The 22,387-nt window shown below is 35.2% G+C and overlaps 1 protein-coding gene across 3 annotated transcripts in view; it reads right to left on the bottom strand.

The window, feature by feature from the left end:
• Positions 1-22,387, bottom strand: part of SRP54 (signal recognition particle 54) — a 39,966-nt gene that overhangs the window by 13,244 nt on the left and 4,335 nt on the right. Inside the window, exons 2-12 of one of the 3 annotated variants that reach the window (XM_030318930.2) lie at positions 20,533-20,668; positions 16,149-16,261; positions 13,016-13,107; positions 11,972-12,056; positions 10,310-10,414; positions 8,099-8,165; positions 7,961-8,018; positions 3,901-4,051; positions 2,651-2,799; positions 1,769-1,869; positions 1,187-1,273 (exon numbers count right to left, since the gene is read on the bottom strand). In XM_030318930.2, the coding sequence (XP_030174790.1) occupies positions 1,187-1,273; positions 1,769-1,869; positions 2,651-2,799; positions 3,901-4,051; positions 7,961-8,018; positions 8,099-8,165; positions 10,310-10,414; positions 11,972-12,056; positions 13,016-13,107; positions 16,149-16,261; positions 20,533-20,563 (1,039 nt within the window). In that variant the 5' untranslated portion in view covers positions 20,564-20,668. The remainder of the gene's footprint in view (positions 1-1,186; positions 1,274-1,768; positions 1,870-2,650; positions 2,800-3,900; positions 4,052-7,960; positions 8,019-8,098; positions 8,166-10,309; positions 10,415-11,971; positions 12,057-13,015; positions 13,108-16,148; positions 16,262-20,532; positions 20,669-22,387) is intronic. The other 2 variants (XM_030318931.2, XM_030318932.1) reach the window with 2 other exon arrangements.

Raw genomic sequence — 22,387 nt, 5'->3', positions numbered from 1 at the left:
TCCAAGGGGAAGAATCCAAGAAACAGGAAGATCTGATAAAAGACAGAATAAACAATCTGGGCAAGAGGTAAACTTGCATAATTACTGGAGCTGGAGAAGGGAATGGAATGAAGACAGGAGGTAAAATCAGTAGGACAAGCTGACTGACAGGAAAAGTAATGGGCAGGGTGAGGAAGAAATAAGAGAGTCCATGACCATACTCAAGTTCCTAACTCTGGCAATAAGACAAATGATGTTAACATTCATTGATGGTAACAAGGGGGTGGGAAGTTAGGATGGGAAGATACGGATATGCTGAATTTGAAGTGTCTACGGAACATCGAAGAATGGTCTAATAAACATACAGATAGGAGTCTGAAGCTCCAGAGAAAGAAGATGACCTAGCATGATCCCTGAAAAACACCAGTATTTAAAACAGGAATAAAGGCATAGGTAACTGACAACATGAGTGAGAAAGAGGAAAGAGGCAGGATAGTATGTGACCATGGAAACTAAAAGTAAGATCATTTTGAGAAAAACAGAATGGTTAATAATAGTATATGTTGAATGCTTCTGATGTGTTAGACATTTTATATATATCAGCTGATTTAATCTTCACAACTCCATGAGGAAGATACTTAGTACTACCTACTTTTTACAGGTAAGGAAATTAAGGTTAAGTAACTTGAAAAAGTTATACAGCTGAAAATAGATCAGATATAAATTCAGGTATGATAGATTTAAGAACTTGATTGAGTTCTTAATGACAACATATATTCTCTATAAGAGTGGTCTTTAATGTGGAGTCAAAAAAAGTGTTTATTAATCTCATTCTTTTAAATTTCCTTATATTTTATAATGTAAATAATATACACACACACACATATATACACACATTTAATTTACAAGTAAACAGTTTAGAAGAGTGTTCTAACCTATATTTAACCTGTTTTACTTCAAGAAACTCCATTTCAATTTTAATTTTAAGGCAATTTGATTACAAGAAAGAAAATAAAAATACTCAATTCTACAACTGCTCACATATCTGAGATTTAAAATGATTTGCATACAAATCATGTAGAAAATAAACATTTGAAGAACTAACTTTAATAAGAGATTTATCATTTCAAACAAATTAACAGTAGCTTTATCAAAAAGAAATCATGGGAAGACATCTGAGAGCAAATGCTTTTTGCTACTCATATACCATGTTTCAACTTCTCTATAAGCGCTTCATTGTCATCCAACTTCAACTCATTGACTTTATCTATCAGTCCTTCAATGTCACCCATACCTACAAGACCCAAAAAGAGAAAAATTAACAATAGCATATGCTGCTTTACATTATACAAAATACATGCACATAGATAATAACCATGTGAGATAGCAGGTCAGATATTCCTACCATACTTTACAGGTGAGAAAACTGAACCTAGAGTGACAAAGCAGGGACTCCAGCCCAGGGTTCCAAATTCCATGCTCTCTAACTCTATTACCTAGTACAAAAGTTTTACTGCCATTACCCCTGCTATTACCACATCCACATATTTTTGTATTGTGCTCTAAAACTTTTCCTAAAAATTTTCCATTGAGTAGCTCATTCTACCACTCTAACCACAAGAAGCAGAAAACCATCACCCTTACTTTTTACAGGTGAGGGAGATAAATCACGGAAGGTAATGGTTTTCCTGAACTAGTCAATGAGAGGGCAGGATTAAAATCCTAATCCATCCCAAAGATCTATGCTATTTTTCGGAGATTTTTCTATATCCCCTACCAATGTACATACCAAGAAGCTTGCTGATGAAAGGCTGTGTTTTGAAAGGTTCAAAGTCATCTATGTGTTCCCCTGTACCAATGAAAATAATTGGACTTTTTGTGGCAGCAACTCTGCAAAGAAAAAGAAAACATAAAATAATCTCAAAAAGGCAAACAAATTTCTAGCAGATTACAGAGTATTTAGACAAAGGTACACAGTTCAAATTTCTTTTCACCTATTAAAACGGAACTATACCAGAAAGACTCCAAAATTCTGTTTCAATTTAAACTTCTTTTATAGACCGTATTAAGTCCACTATTGGAATATATTTTTATTTTATTTTTAATTATTTAAATTTGAGTATATATTGGAATATATTTTATTTTCTTAAATGTTTATTTATTTACTTTGGAGGCAGGGAGGGGCAGAGAGAAGGAGAGAGAGAATCCCATGTAGGCTCTGTACTGTCAACACAGAGCCTGACACGGTGCTCAATCCCATGAACTGCGAGATCATGTCCCAAGCCAAAATCAAGAGTCGGGTGCTTAATTGACTGAGCCGTCCAGGGGCCCCTTGAATATATTTTTAAAAAAATTTTTTTAGCATTTATTCATTTTTTGATAGAGCATGAATGGGGGAGGGGCAGACAGAGAGGGAGACAGAATCTGAAGCAAGCTCCAGGCTCTCAACTGACAGCACAGAGCCCGATGCAGGGCTTGAACTCCCGGACTGTAAGATCATGACCTGAGCCGAAGTTGGAAGCTCAACCGACTAAGCCACCCCGGTGCCCCGCCTTGAATATATTTTTAATGATCAAAAAGAAAGCCATAAATACCCTCATACACACACACACACACACACACACACACACACACGCCCAAGACTTAGGACAACAGCATCAATGGTACTTACGCACTGAGTGCACCACCTCCTTTTGCATGCCCATCAAGTTTTGTCACTATGACCGAGGCTACATCTACTTTATCTTTAAAAGCCTTTGCCTGGGCTTCACAAGCCTGCCCAATGGAGGCATCCATCACATAAACAATGTTATCAGGTTGCTAGAAAATTTAAATGAAAACAATACATATTTTTCCTGCTCTTAAGCAAATTTCATCATTAGAAGCTATAGAAAAATATTTATTATAAATAATTATTCATTCAATCAGTAAATATTTACTGAGGGAATACTATGTATTAGGCACCATTTAGGTCCTGAGACAAAGAGATGAACATGTAAATCCTAGTCCTTATAAGACTTGCATTCTAATCAAAGGAGACAGATAATAAATGGGCAAGTAAACTTTAAGATGTACGATAATTAAAATGAGATAGAGAATATGAGTTTTGAGATGTGGGAGGCTTCTTTAGGTGGGGCAGCCAGGGGAGGTCTCTCTGGAGGTAGTAACGTTTTAGCTAAAGTGTGACCTGAATAAAGAGGAAAGAAGTTATGCAAAGATCTGGAGGAATCACATTCTAAGCAAAGGGAATAGCAAAAGTAAATCAGAGGAAAAAACATATAAGTATGCACTAAAACCAGTATTAATAAAACAGAGGTGAGGCTCTTTCCCTAAGCTCTGCTCAACTAAGTCAAAATAATGGCATGCCTAAAGAAAACCTCACTAGCATTAACCATTAACTAAAGAATCACTGCCAACTCTTCAATGGCAAAACATGGGTTCATGGGCAAAATATGTGCTACAGATTATTTACAAACCACCTCTTCTCCCCAGATTATTTCCATCATAATTTTAAAGAGACACTAAATGATGATTAACATTTTTAAGTGCTTCATTTTGAAAATCTTTCAAAATCCATCTCAGGTAAATGTTCCAATTTAAATAATTTACAGAAAGGAAATTCAACAGATATTAAAAGTTAATTCTAAACTTTTGTTTCTTATTTTTTCTTATATATACTAATAAGATAATTAAGTAAGAAAGGAAGTTTTTGATACTTACTTATGAAAATTTCATACCTAGTTAGAGAAAATTAAGTCCTTACCATACAGATATACGTACCCAAAATAGAAATAAATTACTTGGAATCTATCATACAGGCAAAAAATAACTTATAAATTTACACGGATCATAAATTCAGTCAGGTTTTGCAATTAAGTTAACCAAAGTCCTTACAATGTTATTAAATTGAAAGCTACTTACTATAGCATTAGCGACTTGAAGCATTTCTTCAAACAAAGAGTCTTCCTGTTTATGGCGGCCACTTGTATCGACAATAATAATTTCAAAATTTTCATTTTTGAATTTGTCCACTCCTTCAGAGGCAATGATAACAGGATCCATTTCTGTATAGCTATTTAACAAGGACAAATGATTTAACAACAACCACAAGAGCAAAACTTATGAATACTAATAATTTGGAAACTGTTTCTACACCTTTAATGCATTCTGAAAAAGTCATAATGATCACAACTGCAATTTAGAATAACAATATCTAATAAATATTAAAAATAGCAAACAAAAAAAATAAAAATAGCAAACCACTTCTAGAGTATCATCAAGCAATATCCAGTTTTCCAATCACAAAATTCTATGTGATTCTGCCACATGTCTTCTCTGAATGTGTTTTCCTCAGATACTTTTTATATTTTCTTAAATAAATGACTGAGTTAGTGTTTCACATGTTTTCCCATTTAACACCCTTTCTTAAGCATTTTATAAAACCATTATTCTTGTAAAACATGACTTTTAGGCTATATAGCATTCCATCATATGGCTACGCAATCATTTCTTGAATAAATGCCCTATTGTTGGTCATCTGAGGTTTTTTCAATTTCTTGGTATTAAAAACATAGTCAATATGAAGAGTTCATAATGTTGTTTCTTTGAAATTGTGATGACATATTCTTACAGCTTGAATTTGTATCAAATGATATGATAATTTAGGCTTTTTGTTTCTTCTTTGTTGATTTTGATGGGAGTTCTCTGTGCCTCTTGGATGTGGATGTCTGTTTCCTTCCCCAGATTAGGGAAGTTTTCAGCTATTACTTCCTCAAATAAATTTTCTGGCCCCTTTTCTCTCTCTTCTTCTGGTACTCCTATAACCTGAATGTTATTACATTTGATGGTAGGCTTTTGGCTCCTAAGAGGAAAATGTCTTCCATAAAATTTTAATTTCATTCCTATTTCACTACATTTTCACAATTCTCAAAACTCTTTTCAACTTGAAAATCAAGAAATGAAATCCCAGGGCTCCTGGGTGGCTCAATCAATTAAATGTCTGACTTTGGCTCAGGTTGTGATCTCACAGTTCATGAGTTCAAGCCCAGCGTTGGGCTCTCTGCTGCCAGCACAAAGCCCACTTCAGATCCTCCATCTCCCTCTATCCCTCTCTCTCTCTCTCTCTCTCTGTCTCCATCTCAAAAATAAATAAACATTTAAATTAAAGAAAAAAAAAAGAAATGAAATCCCATTTTAATTTGCACTGTTTTCAGTAGCGGCAACTTCTTATACAGATCAATACTGTCAGATGAAAGGACATATGTTAAAAAAAAGTTTTCCCCCTAAATTAACAATAAAAATCAGGTATGAAGGCATTTGATAAAAATATGTGTGAGATTTAAATGAAGAAAATTACTATATTTAAGGACATAAGTTTTTAAAGCAAAATGACATAGTAGGTTTCTAAGCTAACTATACAAATACAGTAAAGATGTCAACTCTTCACTAAGTTGATTAATTGGTTTCAATGTACTTCCAATCAAAATCTTAAGAGAGATTTTTCTTTTTGGAACTTAATAAGGAATTTTAAAATTTAATCTAGGAAAATAAGCAGGTGAGACTAGGCAAGAGAATGTTGAAAAAAAAATGTCATAAAAAAGAATTACATTAAATAGTATATTATCTATTCCAGAATTATTAAGATCCCATTTTTTTTGTAAATGTGTTAACGAAGTATAATATATATATATAGAAAAGCTGCACAAATTATAAACTCAGTGAATTTTCACAAAGCAAACACACCCAGATCAAAAAACAATAACCAGCACCACACTCCCTCCTAAGAGTAATCACAATCTGGTCATAAGATCTCATTTGTAATTAAAAAAAAAGATCCCACTTGTAATCAACTCTACAGTGGTCTACTGATATACAGGAAGATGCACTATTTTAAATGTTCATTTTGATGAGTTTTGACAAATTTACATATAACCACTACCACAACAATCAAGGTACAAAGCACTGTAACACTCCATTTCAATTTCAAATTATCTTTCTGTGTGGTTGTTTGTACTGACATAGAAAAAAAAGCACAGGTGGACACACTAAAAACTGGTAACTAGGAAATGAAACTGTTAGTGCTTTCACTTCTTTAAAAGTTTTATGTGAAATAGTTTTTTTTAACACAGAACAAATGATAATATAACAAACAGTCCTACATGTACCACCCCCTAAAATAAATGCTAACATGTAAATTTAACAGCAGAGATGCAGTTCAAATTCTTCCTCAGTCTCACTCCCTTCAGTCCTCCCAGAGGAAACAATGATACACTAATACTTTACTCCACACATACATGATGTTTCTTAAGTTTACATGAGCAAAGGAGAGATTATTTAATAAATGGTATTGAGATAACTGTTTAAAAATGCTCTGGCTTTGGGGGTCCGTGGGTGGCTCAGTCAGTTAAGCATCCAACTCTTGATTTTGGCTCAGGTCATGATCTCAAAGTTTGTGAGATTGAGCTCTGCATCAGGCTCTGTGCTGACCATGTAGAGCCTGCTTGGGATTCTCTTGCATGCACTTTCTCTCCCTCTCTCTGCCTCCTCCCCTGTTCGTGCTCACATGTGCTCGTACACCCTCTCTCTCACAAAATAAATAAGTAAGGGCACCTGGGTGGCTCAGCCATTTAAGTGTCTGACCCCTGATTTCTGCTCAGGTGAAATCTCACGGTTTGTGAGTTTGAGTCCCACGTGCTGACCATGTGGAGCCTACTTGGGATTCTCTTTCTCTCTTCCTCTTTCTGTCCCTCCCCCCTCCCTCGCAAAAAAAAAAAAAAAAAAAAAAAAAAGATAAACTTTAAAAGAAAATGGTTTGGCTTTGGCCAATAGTTCAAGTAATTATCAGCTAAATTGTTTACAAATTTTGAACCCTAAAGATAAAATTTTACTATTCCTTGATTTTTTTATCCCTTGATTTTTAAATCTATATTAGAAACCATTCTTATCCTAAAAAGATAAAATTCCTAACATTATTCTTTAATCTACCTGTAAGACATTATCATAAAAAAACTGAAAGGAGGGGCGTCTGGGTGGCTCAGTTGGTTAAGCGACCGACTTCAGCTCAGGTCATGATCTCGCAGTCCGTGAGTTCGAGCCCTGCGTCGGGCTCTGTGCTGACCGCTCAGAGCCTGGAGACTGTTTCGGATTCTGTGTCTCCCTCTCTCTCTGACCCTCCCCCATTCATGCTCTTTCTCTGTTTCAAAACTAAATAAACGTTAAAAAAAAAAATTTAATAAAAATAAATAAATAAATAAATAAATAAATAAATAAAACTGAAAGGAAAAAAATTTAAATAAAGAATACATGGAAAGCGAAAGTTCGTTCGCATTTCTGGCCAGCCAAAAAGTAGAAGGCAATGACTAACAAAATGATATCATTCATTTAATTACTTCAAAGTTTAGCTTCTTTAAACTTTCTAAGGGTATAATAAGCCATTTATATTGATAATGTTAAAAAAATGCTATCCTCTCAAAAAGTCCTAAAATCAATCTAGACTTGATTTTTTTCATCAATCATTCTAACATGTATAAACTACCTACCTGAACTACTGTATCAAATGAAGGACAGCAATGATCAGAATCTCTGAGTTAATGACAAATTATAAGCTATTTTCAGATGTTCAAACACAACTTTTTAAAATTATGTACTAAAGAAACAGTATGGAATTCACCAGTGTGTATTTAATCGAGGAATGCTTCAGATAGGTCTTAAAAGAAACAACAGGAATAGGGAAGCAAGTCAGAAGGCATACAAGGCAGGATGGTAAATACAGGCAGAATTATGAACTAAATAATGTCCACTCTGATCTATAAGGCTGGATCAGAAGAGTCATGGTACAATAAAAAAAGATAATTTATTAATTATACCCTACTTAGTTCCAGAAAGATTTAAACTTCTAAGTAAATATTAAAAATGTCTCAAGATGGCATAAAATAAAAACTTAGAGAAGACATGAGTATCAAAATAAAAACCAGAAACCCACCTTCCATAGAATGGAATTCTTGCTTTGGTAGCATTCTGTTTTAGTTGGTCAAAAGCTCCTATAAAATAAAGAATTAATGAGTTCTCAGACTTGAAAATAAAAATTACAGAGAACGGTTTTCAAATTTCAACACATTACCTGCTCTGAATGTGTCTGCACATATCAAACAGGTCTTCCAACCTTTCCTCTGGTAATAATATGCTAACTGGGAAAATAAGATTTAAAAAATACAATATCAATAAATACAAATTATTATACACAAAATACTTTTGTTTATTCTTGTTATTTACTTAAGGATTGAAGTAAAACTGCTCATATTCTCCTGAGAGTAGTAGTATTACATTTTTAACAGTTTTAATTTTAATTTCAGTTAGTTACCAGTATAATATTAGTTTCAGGTGTATAATACAGTGATTCAACACTTCCATACAACACCTGGTGCTCATCACAGCAAGCGCATTCCTTAATCCCCATCACCTATTTTGACCATCACCCCACCTACCTCCCCTCTGATAACCATCAGTTTGTTCTCTATAGTTTAAAGAGTCTGTTTCTTTTTTAAGTTTCTTTATTTTTGAGAGAGAGAGAGAGAGAGAGCGTGAGCAGGGGAGGGGCAGAGAGAGAGGGAGAGAGAAAGGCAGAATTCCAAGCAGGCTCCGCACTGTCAGTGCAGAGCCTGACACGGGGCTCAATCTCACAAATCATGAGATCATGACCCAAGCCAAAATCAAGAGTTGGACACTTAAACGACTGAGCCACCCAGGCACCCTAAGAGTCTGTTTCTTTGTCTCTCTTTTCTTTTTCCCCTTGCTCACATTTGTTTTGTTTCTTAAATTCCACATATGAGTGAAATGATATGGTATCTGTCTTTCTCTGACTTATTTCACTTAGCATAATACTCTCTAGCTCCACTCATGTCATTTCATTAATTTTTTTGATGTTTATTTTTGAGAGAGAGAGAAAGACAGAGTGCAAGAGGGACAGAGAGAGAGGGAGACACAGAATCCAAAGCAGGCTCCAGGCTCTGTCAACACAGAGCCTGACACAGGGCTCGAACTCAAGAACCTTGAGATCATGACCTGAGCTGAAGTTGGACACTTCGACTAAGCCACCCAGGCACCCCCATCCATATCATTTCAAATGGCAAGATTTCATTCTTTTTTATGGCCGAGTAACATTCCCCATTATATATATATATATATATTTATATATATATATATATATATATATATATGTGTGTATATATATATATATATACACACACACACACACACACGTATATATTCCATTCCATAACATTTCATTATGTATATATTATATTCTATTATATATAATATATATTATATATTATATATATACATATATACACACACCACTATTATTACATTTTTGAACATAGCAAACATTCCATTATATATATATATACATATATATATTTATATTTATATACACACACCACTATTACTTTTTTTTAAATGTTTATTTCTGAGACAGAGAGAGAGAGACAGAGCACGAGTGGGGGAGGGGCAGAGAGAGAGGGAGACACAGAATCCGAAGCAGGCTGCAGGCTCTGAGCTGTCAGCACAGAGCCCGACGCAGGGCTCGAACCCACAAACCATGAGATCATGACGTGAGCCGAAGTCAGTCGCTCAACTGACTGAGCCACCCAGGCACCCCTACATTTTTGAACATGGCGAATTTGCTAAAGAGTTTAAATTCTAACTGCCATACAGTAACATTCAAAGGACATAAAATGATCAAGCAATACATTACCATAGTGAAAAATACTAACTACTATTAATGTTAAGTAAAAATAAATAATGATAGAATCCTCTAAGAAATAATCCTTTTTTCTTTTTTTATAGACTATAACATAGTTGAGGCTTGTGAAACAAAATCCGGTAAAAAACTTGAGGCATGTAATTCTGAAGAAAGAGGTGGTATAATGAATTAAAAATTAGTAGAAGGATATGCAAAATAAAGATCTATGATTATGTTGGGGGGGGACACTGTGAAAACAGAGCCTGGAACCACAGGAGATAAGCTAAACTTTCCATGTTCTCTTCTCCAAAAATCATATCCTCATGTCCTTAAAGTACAGGAACAGTCTCTTTGGTAAAAGAAACAGGATAGCTATGTAGAAGTCTATGATTCTTATAAAAAGCAATCACAAGGGAGACTCTGGGATTCTTTCTTCTTACCGTACAAAAAGCTATTACAAAAAAATAATAAGATACATCAAATAACACAAAATTGTAAAGCGAGCATTCTAGCCTGGCTTTAACATAAAACTTGATATATACAAACATATATGTTCCATGACTTTTTTTAAAACTAAGTATAATTTACCTTTGAACATGTTGTTGTTTTACCACTCCCTTGCAATCCAACAAACATGATCACATTCTGTTTTCCTTTAGTGGGTGTCCATGCTTTAACTCCAGGGTCTACAAGCTATGTACCAGAAATAAATTAATAAGATTGGGTTAACATATGCTTACATTCAAAACCCCTATCGCCACAACTTCTAAATTGTAAAAATAATTTAAAGGCACTTTGGTATAAAAGGCAACCATAATCCTACCATTCCCATAAAACTTGACTATTTCCCTATTTTGCCTACAGAGGCAAATTTTCTATTTTAGATTCTAGATAAAAAGCAAACTGGAAATAATGTGAGGAATCCTACAGAGTTTAGAGATCAGACCTGGGTTTGCCACTAACTAGCTGTCTCACTTTTCTCAACTACAAATGAAGAAGCATGACTGGATAAATTCTCTGACCTCATTTACGTCTGAATTTCTTTTTTTATTTATTAGTCTATAAGAAACCAAAGGAATAAATGAAACTACTCACACAATAAATGGAAAAATACTAGAAGACCACTAGCAGATATCTGTTGCTCTAAAAAAAGTTTTTATAGTTCCTTCCTTTTCTCCCCCTACCACTGAACCTATATCTGTTTTTTTTAATGTTTATTTATTTTTGAGAGAGAGAGACAGAGCGCAAGCAGGGGAAGGGCAAAGAGAGAGGGAGACACAGAATCCAAAGCAGGCTCCAGGCTCTGAGCTGTCAGCACAGAGTCCAAAACGGGGCTCGAACCCACGGACTGTGAGATCATTACCTGAGCTGAAGTTGAACGTTCAACCAACTGAGCCACCCAAGTGCCCCTATTTTTTCTTTTTTTTTTTTTTTTTGAGAAAGTGAGAGAGAGTGAGAGTGAGAGAGAGACAGACAGAGAGCACAAGAGGAGCAGAAGGAGTAGGGGTGGGGGGAGAGAGAGAAAGACAGAATCTTAAGCAGACGCCATGCACAGCATGGTGCCCAATGGGGCTCAATCTCCCAACCATGAGACCATGACCTGAGCCAAAATCAAGAGTCAGATGCTTAACTGATTGAGTCACCCAAGTGCCCCAAGACCCATACATATTTTTTAAAGCTCTAAGATTCTCACCATAATTTTCATGACCACGGAAGCAAAATCAGTTCTAAGGTGATACAAAGTAATAGGCTATATTTACCACTTGCAAAATAAAATTTCACCAATTGCTCATAATCTAAGCAAGAGTTGGGATATTTGGTCTTTTCAAAGGGAATTCTGTAAACAATGAACAGTTCAGAAAAGAAGACTTGTCAAGAGTGACTTTCCATACAAAAGTAAGACCAATAAGGTAAAACCTGATGCTAAAGAGGATAAACTCAAGAGAGGCCCTTCCATCCATTAATCTGTAGTGCAGTTTTACTTTTTGTAACCTGGCTTTGGGAATTGTTGCAGGAATAGTACTGGCCTTTCATATCTATACTCAGAACTTTGTATTCAGAAAAGTCAATAATAAACATAGGCCCCTTTAGAAAAGTTAATAATCTTTCCGTTAATATTTTTAATACAGATGAATATTCTATAAAAATGTAAGTAGGTATTCTGAAATAATATTCTTGTTCGCAGTGCTAATGTATTTTTACCCACTGAGGTCTACAGAGAATCACAGCACAATCCTGATATACTCTTACCTTCACAAGTTCTTTAAATACAGCGTGCTGAATCATTTTTCTTTTGTTAAGACCAGATGCCATCTCTTCAAGATCAATAGCAGACCTTCATGATGATGGTTATTTGCAGGTAGGAGAGAAAAGCCAGTTAAGACGTTCTGAAAAAAAGTTTCTGCTCCAGAGAATGTAAAAATATTCAATCATTCACATTAGTAGCCCTCTGATTAACATGCATGTAATTACCACAGATTTATAAGTCTATATCCTAAAAACTGATCAGGAAATATTAGACGCAAGACTGGTTAGTTTTTCAAGGTTTTTTTTTTTTTTTAAGTCTAAATATTAATTTGTCTTCATATCACCACAAAGTATTAATTTTATTTACTTATTTTCACATATATACTTTATACATCTTTACACCAAGCAGAAAATAGGATTAATTTCTCTAATTCTAAATGTGTAAATGCCAGCAGTTCTACATTCATTACCCAGTCTAACAGTATGAAAAGGAAAGATGGCCTGGACACGACAAGGGCGAGGATTCAAGAAGTTAACTGAGGTGCCTGTATTACTCTATGAGCCCTGCCCCAGTCAGTGCCTTTCCCAGTGAACACAGTAACTGAGATGACACACATTACTCCTTCATTCAAACACGGACAGAAAATCAAAAAGGAGAACAAGAAATGAATACAATTCTCCAATAATGAAGGAAGCTCATTAATGTCATCTTAAGGCTGAAAAGGATAAACTGGCACCACTTTTGTATGAAGAATTGTTAAAAGGCTTTTATATTGAAATACTATACTGTAGATGATTGAATCCATCCAAATAAAGGAGTAAAATGGAAAGAAATCCATAATTAAATGAAAGCCACATGTAGTTTATTCTTTGAAACATCATTACAGAAACGTACTATAATTACAGTCTTGCAACATATGAGTTCTATTCTTTTCAAATGCTTAAAGCAGAAACATTTCTTGATATAGCAGACTTTTCTGGTTACCTCCTCATCTCAGTAAACTAAATTCAGTTTTGCCTGCTTTTTACCTGATTAATTTAACTTACTTTACATTTTCTCTTAGTTGCTTCACTAGTTTAATATTAACATCTGCTTCCAATAATGCTGTACATACTTCTTTTAGCATAGCATTTAATACCTGCAAATAAATAAATACATAAAAATTTAACACAACCCCCCAAAAAAGTTTAACACCCCCCGTGTATCATTTCAATCTTATAAAAACAATGGCTGATTACTCATCATATACTACCATAACTTAATAAAAATAATACTACACTATTATAGGAAAAAAAGTTTTTCAATTAGCCTTAGAAAGAGCATTTTATCAAATGTCTAATCATGTTGTCAAAATAAGACATTCTATTTAGTTTTATTCAACCAAATATTATCACAATTTTATTCCTATATTAACGTAACAGTAGTAAAGACTTTTTCTTTAAGCCAAAGAAAGTTACTACGCAAGAGATGCTGCTATTGAACACCTGTGGCTGATACATAGCACTTTATATTCACTATATCTGCTTAATTGCACTACCATGGAGGAAAATATAACAACAACAAAAAATAACCAAGTCTGACCTAGCAGTCTTACTATTTCCACTCAGAGCAGAGGAAGAAAGTTGAAAAGAAAACTATCCTCCATTGATAACTCACTATCAGGGCACCTGGGTGGTTTAGTCGGTTAACCGCCCCACTTGATTTTGGTTCAGGTCATGATCTCATGGTTTGTGAGTCTGAGCCATGCATCAGGCTCTATGCTGGGAGCCTGCTTGGGTTTCTCTCTCTTTCACTCTCTCTCTCTGCCCCTCCCCCACCCACACTCTGTCTCTCAAAATAAACATTGAAAAAAAATTTTAAAAAAACTATCATATATTTGCTGAGTTACAAGGCCAGTTAAAAGGTCACAAACTATAAAGTCTTAAAAAAGGTGAGGCCTTTGTTGCTCATGTAAATAAGTGTTTACACACTAAACTGTAAGCTCCATGAGGGCAGGGATTCTGTAGTCTGTTCTGTCACTGCCAAATCCCTGGTGCCAGCAAAAATGTATTCCTTGGGGCACCTGGCTGGCTCAGTCAGTGGACGGTGTGATGCTCAATCTCAGGCTGTGGGTTTGAGCTCCACACTGGGTACAGAGATGACTCAAACATAAAATCTTTAAAAAAAAATGTAGTCCCTCAAATCTTCTTGAATGAATTCCCATCTTCAACTCACTTCGTACATCCTACAGAGGCTTATCAGATCTATCTCTCACTAAAAGGGCCTGATAAAAATGGAACTGATCTTTCATTAGAGGGATTTCTTCTTGTTAATTCCCTAGCAGCACAGTACTAGGAACAGAGAAGTTTGCTAATTCAAGCAGTAGCTTTAACTCTACTTCCCACTAAGCTCTTTTCCCTGGTTTCTTTTTTTCTCCACTATAAACATAAACAGAATAAAGGTTACCCAATAGGGAAAACTGTTTTGAAAGCTGTTGTTTTATTTATTCTGAATTCCAAAGACTAAACAATGGTTATAATTATTAGAAAAAGCACTGGATGGGCACCTGGGTGGCGCAGTCGGTTAAGCGTCCGACTTCAGCCACGTCACGATCTCGTGGTTCGGGAGTTCGAGCCCCGCGTCAGGCTCTGGGCTGATGGCTCAGAGCCTGGAGCCTGTTTCCGATTCTGTGTCTCCCTCTCTCTCTGCCCCTCCCCCGTTCATGCTCTGTCTCTCTCTGTCTCAAAAATAAATAAACGTTGAAAAAAAAATTTAAAAAAAAAAAAAAAAAAAAAAAAAAAAACACTGGATGAGGAATTAGAAAAAAGACACTAATCCTGGTTCTTCCAATAAATAAACATGTGAAACTGACTTTCTGTTGCTGTTAACTAAGAGGCTGGACTAGCTAAATTCAAAGATGGTCCCAAAATTATTCAATTCCATTAGCTTATTAAAATATTGATAACAAATTCTGCATTAGAATTTCTTCCCAGTGAGCACTGAGTAATGTACAGAAATACTGAATCACTGTATTATACACTGTATTGAACTAATATAGCACTGTTTGTTAACCACACTGGAATTAAAATTTTTTTTAATTAAAAAAAAATTTTTTTTTCAAACTTCCAAGTTAGAAAGTACTTTTCATCTATTATTTCATTTGATCCTTAAAACCATCTTATAAGGTAAGTGCTTTTTTCTTATTTTATACATCAAAGAATCTGAAGCTGACTTGCCCAGATTTCTATCACAAGCTACTAAGTAGGTCACTAAACAAGGTCTTCTAAAACCAAATTCAGTACTCTCCCATTGGTACCACAAAATATAAAGTATACTTGTGGACTCTCATCTTTTTCCAATTGACAAATCATTAAGACACAAGACATGGGGGGAAAAAGAAAGAAATATTTTAAGAATTTTTTTTAATATATATTTTTTTATTTTAGAGAGAAAGGGGGGCAGAAGAGGAGACAGAGAGGGAGGGTGAAAGAGAGAGAGAATCTTAAGCAGGCTCTATGATCAAAATGACTAACACACTCTGCATGGAGCCAACAGGGGGTCCTGAGACCCTGGGACCATGACCTGAGCTGAAATCAAGAGTTGGATGCTCAAATTTCTGAGCCACCCAGACACCCCCAGAAAGAAATATTTTAAACTTAAAACAAGAAAGCCAGGAGGAAGAGTATTTCAGACACCATACAAGGAATCAGCTTACAAAATCTCTAAAACAACTGAGTGAAGATTTCAGAGAAAATGAATCAAAGTAGACAAAATAAAAATACTAGCCTTTAACAAGAATGCTAAGTAGAAGTCAAAGAGAAAAAGGTGAGACACACACGCATGCCTAGCCAAGAAAAAAGAAGCAGGACAATGAAGTTTTAGGCCTATGTCAAGAGACAAAGCAAAAGTGTATCTCCAGACCTAAGCCCTTTTTTAAAACATAAAATGTATGTCATTTTTACATGTTAGTGAAGGTTCGGTTTTTTGTTGTTGTTGTTTCTTTTTTTATAATTCTTTATAGCAAGTTAAACAGTAAGATGGTCAACTCAATAAAAGACACTAGTGTCTTCAGTTTTAAGTGTTTACCTACAATGATTAAATCTACAACAGAACAAATATAAACAGAGAGATTACTAATAATTCACCTCCCCAATGCTAGTAATGATGTGCTATCACATGCATTTCACATATTTTACATACCTCTTCATTGATAATGGTGGCATTGCTCAATGAGCGTAATGCTGATGTTATTTTTCTTCCAAGGTCTGCTAGTACCATCTTGAAGGCTTTGGTAGATGTGATTACAAGAAAATCTAGGAAAGAAAAAATTAAATAAAAACATTTGAAAATAATCAATACCGGTTCCCATAACTGGAGACTTCTAAAAAAGAGTATTTAAATTCAAATAAAGTACTTCAGTCTTCAGATACTGTAACCTTGGGGTGCCTGGGTGGCTCAGTCAGTCGAGTGTCCGACTTTGACTCAGGTCATGATCTCATGGTTCCTGAGTTCAGGATGCACATAGGGCTTGCTGCTGTCAGTGCAGAGCCCGCCTCGGATCCTCTGTCTCCCTCTCTCTCCGTCCCTGTCCCTCCCCGGCTTGTGTTCTCTCCCTCTCAAAAATAAACAAACATTAAAAAAAATAGATACTGTAACCTCAACCTCTATAGCCTCAATCTGCCACTTCAATATAGGCATGCCCAAAAGCTAAACCTACCACTTGATGATGTATACCTAATTGGAATATTTTATACAAATCAGCAAATTTAACCTATCAGATAATATGCTTTGAGGAAATGATGGTATGATCTCAAATCTGGAGATACATTTTGAACATACATTTGAATATGAGAAAGAGAAAGAAAAGGGGATTTCCACCCAGAAATATTGTCTAATTTATCACATAAAAAGACTTTTGTAAACTATTTTGATTCATGCTCTAAGCCAAAAAAAAAAAAAAGTTTTAATTAATAGGACACCTAACTTTTCACACACATTATATTAGCTCATCTTACTCTTCTAATAACCAAGGAAAGAGGTATATTACTAATCTTCCCATTTTAAAGCTGTTCTTGATTCCCCAACTCTGGAACAAGATAACCTCAAAGACCCTATCCAGCTCTAAAACGTTACAGTTTTATAAAGTATGCAGATATACCCATTACACTTAAGTCCTATGCAAGGATTTATGGACGGTAAGCAAGCAAGCATGACAGGTGGTCCCTGGCCTCAAGTTGCTTATCCACTAGCTGGTAAAACAAGGCACATGAATGAATGGCAAAATAAATACTAAGGGAAGTCCTCTTGCCTGACTGCCTTTGAACCGGGACATTGGCTTTTTCCTACCTTCAGGCTCAAACGAAACATCAGCTCTTCCTGGGTCTCAAGCCCGCCAGCCTTTTTAGACTGGAACTACACCACTGGCTTAGCTCTCCTAGGTGTCCAGCTTGCCAAGTTGAAGGATTTTGGGGCTTAATTAGCCTCCATGATCACATGAACCATTTATTATTCCTTATAATAAGTCTCTTTTTATATATGTGTGTATATATATAAATGTGTGTATAAATAAACACACATATATACACATATATGTAAATACACACACATATCCTATTGTTTTTGTGGAGACCTTTAATGACACCAGTAAAGTATAAGTTCAAAGTTAGTAATGAAACTTTATGATCAATGGCCAATGATTATTTCTATAAAAATTCTAAGGAAGAGAAAACAGGCTCAAGGAGACAGAACAGGCTGTACAGAGAAGTTTGAATGTGAATTTGATCCTGAAATATAGGTAGAACATGGGCAGGTGGAAAAGACGACAAAAAGGAATTTGAAGATGATATGGCATAAGCAGAAATTGAGACACGGAAAAGCCTGGGACATACTTACAACTTACATATACATATGTATGGACTTGTAGATTATTAAATATGCATTATTTAGGAGACAGTAAATTATACATTCTAGTCAGAACAGTGGGCTATCTAATTAAAAGGAAATGCAGTTAGTAAAGGGCTCTGAAACCACATTAAAAAGTATCAATTATCTGGTATAAATAAGTAGTATCAGCAGAAAAGTTCATTTGTTCAAAACAATTTAGTAACTCTTCTGAATTAATCCAATCTAATATAGTCAACCAAGATAATCTAGACTAGATCCTACATAGAGAGTATACAGGAGATTACAAATAAGAGAAACAGAAGGACAAAATTGCTGACTCATTCAACATCCAGAAAGCGGAGATGAGGGGAGTCAAAATAAGCAGGAAAGGAAACACACTCAAGGACTTATCACTGGCAAAGAGATATTCCAGGTTGAGCTCCAGATTAAACACTACACTTCCACTCACATAAAATTAGGTAATTTAGAACCTAAAAAATTACTAACAATACTTGATGGAATTGAAAACAATTGCTTACCATAACTTGTTTACAATTACATGGTTACTTCACCTAAAAGACCAACTACTTCATAGAAAAGATCCAGCACTTTTTGTTTCTTCTCCCATACTCATTATCCTATTATTGCTTAAGTAAATATTCTTGAGGTAAAAAGTAAGAGCCAGATGTTTCAGTTCATCTCCTTTACCACTGTGTTGCCAGGAGAGATATAATCCTAATTATGACACCACAATTTACTTTTTTAGAGATCATGTCATAAACATGTCATCCTCCATTTTAAAAAGCTATACTAGTTAACTAAAATAAACCTATTTCCCATATTGGCCAGATCTTTTTTAAAAAGATTGTTAAGTTTCCTTTCCTTTTTTAAAAAAATTTTTGAGAGAGAGCAAGCAGGGAAGGGGGGGCGGGCGGGGGTGGGGAGCAGACAGAGGAACCGAAGCAGGCTCTGTGCTGTCAACAGAAAGCCCGGTGCCAGGCTGGAACTCTTGAACTGTGAGATCACAACCTGAGCCAAAGTCGGATGCTCAAACAAATAAGCCACCTAGGCACCTCCGTGAATTTTCTAATACATTTTTCCTTATGTAAGTACTTATTGGCAGCACATTTTCTTACACATTTGACTGATTATAAAAACCTGCATTTCAGTAGAGGAATAATGATACCTAATAGTACCTTTTATTTATATAGTATTTCCTCTGCAATTTCCAAGGATATGTTTGTGAAAACTCCAATATTAGAATTCTGCTCAAAACCTCAATGCCTTCCTATTTCATGCAGAGATAAAGTCTTCAAAATGGACTGTGAGGCACTCCCAAACACACACACACACACACACACACACACACACACACACACTCAGTTTTAATCACATGGACCTCCTTGCTGTTGATACTGCACTATACCACCTCAGGACCTTTGTACTGGCTGGCATGCTCTTCCTCTGGCCCACATGGGTAAGACAGCTAGCTCCCTCCCCCATCTCCTTCAGGTGGTTGTCCAGACGCAGTTTCTCAGTGAGGCTTTCCCTAACCACTTGTTTAAAATCACAATCTGCCTTCTCTTTATTTTTCTCATCATTCCACTACCAACTGACATATGATTTACTCACACTGTTTGTGCTCTATATCCCCCAACTGAAATATAAGCTGCGTGAGGGCAGGGACTTTTCCCCCTTTTGCTCTCCCTATGAGCTCACTGCTTTATGTATCCTCAGTTTATGTATTGAAAATGAACTTTACAAATGAAAACATTTAAGACTTTAGGAATAAAGCAAGACTAGGGATCCAAAGTCATGAAAGGCCTTTCAAATATCTCCTTTAAGACGACTAAAATAAACCAGTGAAGATAAGATGATAAATTAAAAAAAGTCAATGACCTATGTAATTGATATTGTACAATTAATACTCATTTGCCATCACTTATTATAACTTTTTAGAATTTCTCTAAAAAATTTCCAACAAGATTCTTAAAAATGACCTCAACTTGATCTTATATGCACACTAAAATGCAAAACATCTTTTTTAATGTTACTAGCTAACCCTATATCTCAAATTAGAGTAATTTACAATTCAAGAACACTCCCTCAAAATTCTCTTGTTCAACTAAAAAGATTTACAGAAGTAAAGCAGTATGTGCTAGAACTTCACAAAAAAGGAATCTCTACTTAGATGAGGCTATTGGAAAGGTAAGGGTAAATTACTGTATAGTATTTCATTCAATTTAACATCTATTATCTCATTCCACCCTCACAACAATTTTATGATACAAGCAGGTTAGGGAATGGCTCTTCCCTAGAAGGGAAAAAAAAAAAAATACAAAATGACTTCCCACAGTCCTTTGGCTACCCAGTCTTAGGCCCTATAGTATGAATGATGCTTTAAAAAATAGGGTTGAATGCCCCTGCTGGCAAACTCCAGGGTCAAATTTTGTTGCTATATTACAACAGAGGAAATCGTCTTTTGAAAGCAAAAATGCACACTCTTCTCCATGGCAGAATAACTGCAATGTCCAGAAAGAACTGATGAGGACCACTGCAATCAGATGTGTGAGGACGGAGCTTCATCTGAGTCACATGTTCTGACAAGAATCTGACTAGGAGTTGGATAGTGAGGTGATGGAAACAGGCTCAAGTCTGGGTGCCCTCATAAGGCAAGCACAAGGCCAAGTATCATACTTACCTGCTGCAGTGTGAAGTACTGGAAAGAGCATGGGCTTTGGAGTCTGACAGACTTGGATTCAAACCCAGCTCTGTTACATACTGGCTGAGTTACTGTGGGCAAGTTACTTAATCTCTCTGAGCCTCACTTTCCTCACCTGCAAAATGGAGATAATACCATTATCAAGATAGTGACCCTGAAGGGATGTTGTGAGGGTTAAATGAGACAATAAATATAAAACTTCCTTGTTTTCTTGAATGACACCAACTGGCTCTCCCTATATTTTCATCCGAAGTGTAAGTAAACTAGAAATTTTCTTAAAAACCTTACCCTACTAAGTTTCCTATCCCATTACCTAGGAACCACCCCAGGAATCTTTAATGCCAATTATATGTTCCTGTAATTCTATTATTCAACAGAAGCTGGAGTATCCAAACAGCCACTTTATATTATTTATAAACAATTATAAATATGCCTGCCAGAACCTTGCCTGATCTGAGATTTTATAAACAGATCCTAATGACTAGAGATTTCAAATCCTATTACAATGAAAATCCCTATAAAAAACTTATTTTTAGCCCTAGTCAGTGACTAACTTATTGGATCAGTATTAGACTAAAAAACTAAATAAATATATTATTAGTAGTAAATATCTTTAGAAAATTTACTTCTACATTATATACATTTCCATAAATTAGTCAATAGCCCAAACCAAAACTTGCTTTCCTAACTATAATACTAAATATATGGATATATAAATTGTGTATGTCATATGTATTCACATTCTAGGATAACAGAAAAGTAAATTTATTTAACAAAGTGGACTATCTGTATTTTATCTGCTAAAATTATTATGTTTGAATAACCAACAATATAATGTTAATTATGACTTTTAAATTTGTGGATATTTTTTCATACTGAATCTTGGTCCTCCAAGGAAATAATTCATAATAGTTTATGTTTTGTGATTACAGGAGGATACGTGTTCACTGTAAAAATTCAAACATTACAAAAATACTAAAGGCAGAAAATTCCCCTAATCTTACACCCTCTTGTCCCCTGATAACCACCAATAACAATTTAGTATATGTTCCTACAGATTTTATTTTCTATGCATATAAGTTGAGGCAAGTTTTCGCAAGAATTATGATTTGGGGTAATGAAAAGGGAAGCAGTAATGAGGGAAATTCTTTTGTAAACATGCTCGCTAATGTTAAAAACATGCTTAAATGCAAAAGACAGAATACAAAACTGTATTTATTGTATAATCCATTTTTATCTAAAAACAAATATCAAAAAATAACATTAGCCTCCAGGGAAATGCAAATCAAAGGCACACTCAGATACTACTCCACACACAATAGGATGGCTATAGTCAAAAAGACATAACAAGTGTTGTTCCGAATGTGGAGAAATCAGAACCTTCATGTACTGTTGGTGGGGATGTAAAATGGTACAGCCCGTTGGAAACAATTTGGGCAATTCCTCAGAATGTTGAACACAGGGTTACTATATATGACCCAGCAATTCCACTCCTAAGTACAAGCCAAGAGAAAGTAAGATACATCCAAACAAAAATTTGTACATAAATGGTCATTGGCAGCATTATTCACTCTAGCCAAAAAGTAGAAAGAACCCAAACATCCCTCAACTGATGAGTGGGTAAAAATAATGTGATATATCCATAAAATGGAATATTTGATAATAAAAAGAAATGAACACAGCAAAGAAAACAATCAACCAAACTAACAGGCAATGCGAGAAGATCTTTGCAAATGACATATCAGATAAAAGGTTAGTTTCCAAAATCTATAAAGAATTTACCAAACTCAACACCCAAAAAACAAATAATCCAGTGAAAGAATGGGCAAAACAC

This window comes from Lynx canadensis, chromosome B3, assembly GCF_007474595.2.
Source record: "Lynx canadensis isolate LIC74 chromosome B3, mLynCan4.pri.v2, whole genome shotgun sequence".
NCBI lineage: Eukaryota > Metazoa > Chordata > Mammalia > Carnivora > Felidae > Lynx > Lynx canadensis.
The sequence above is the reverse complement of the archived record's forward strand: the minus strand, read 5'-3'. Positions and strand labels throughout refer to the sequence as shown.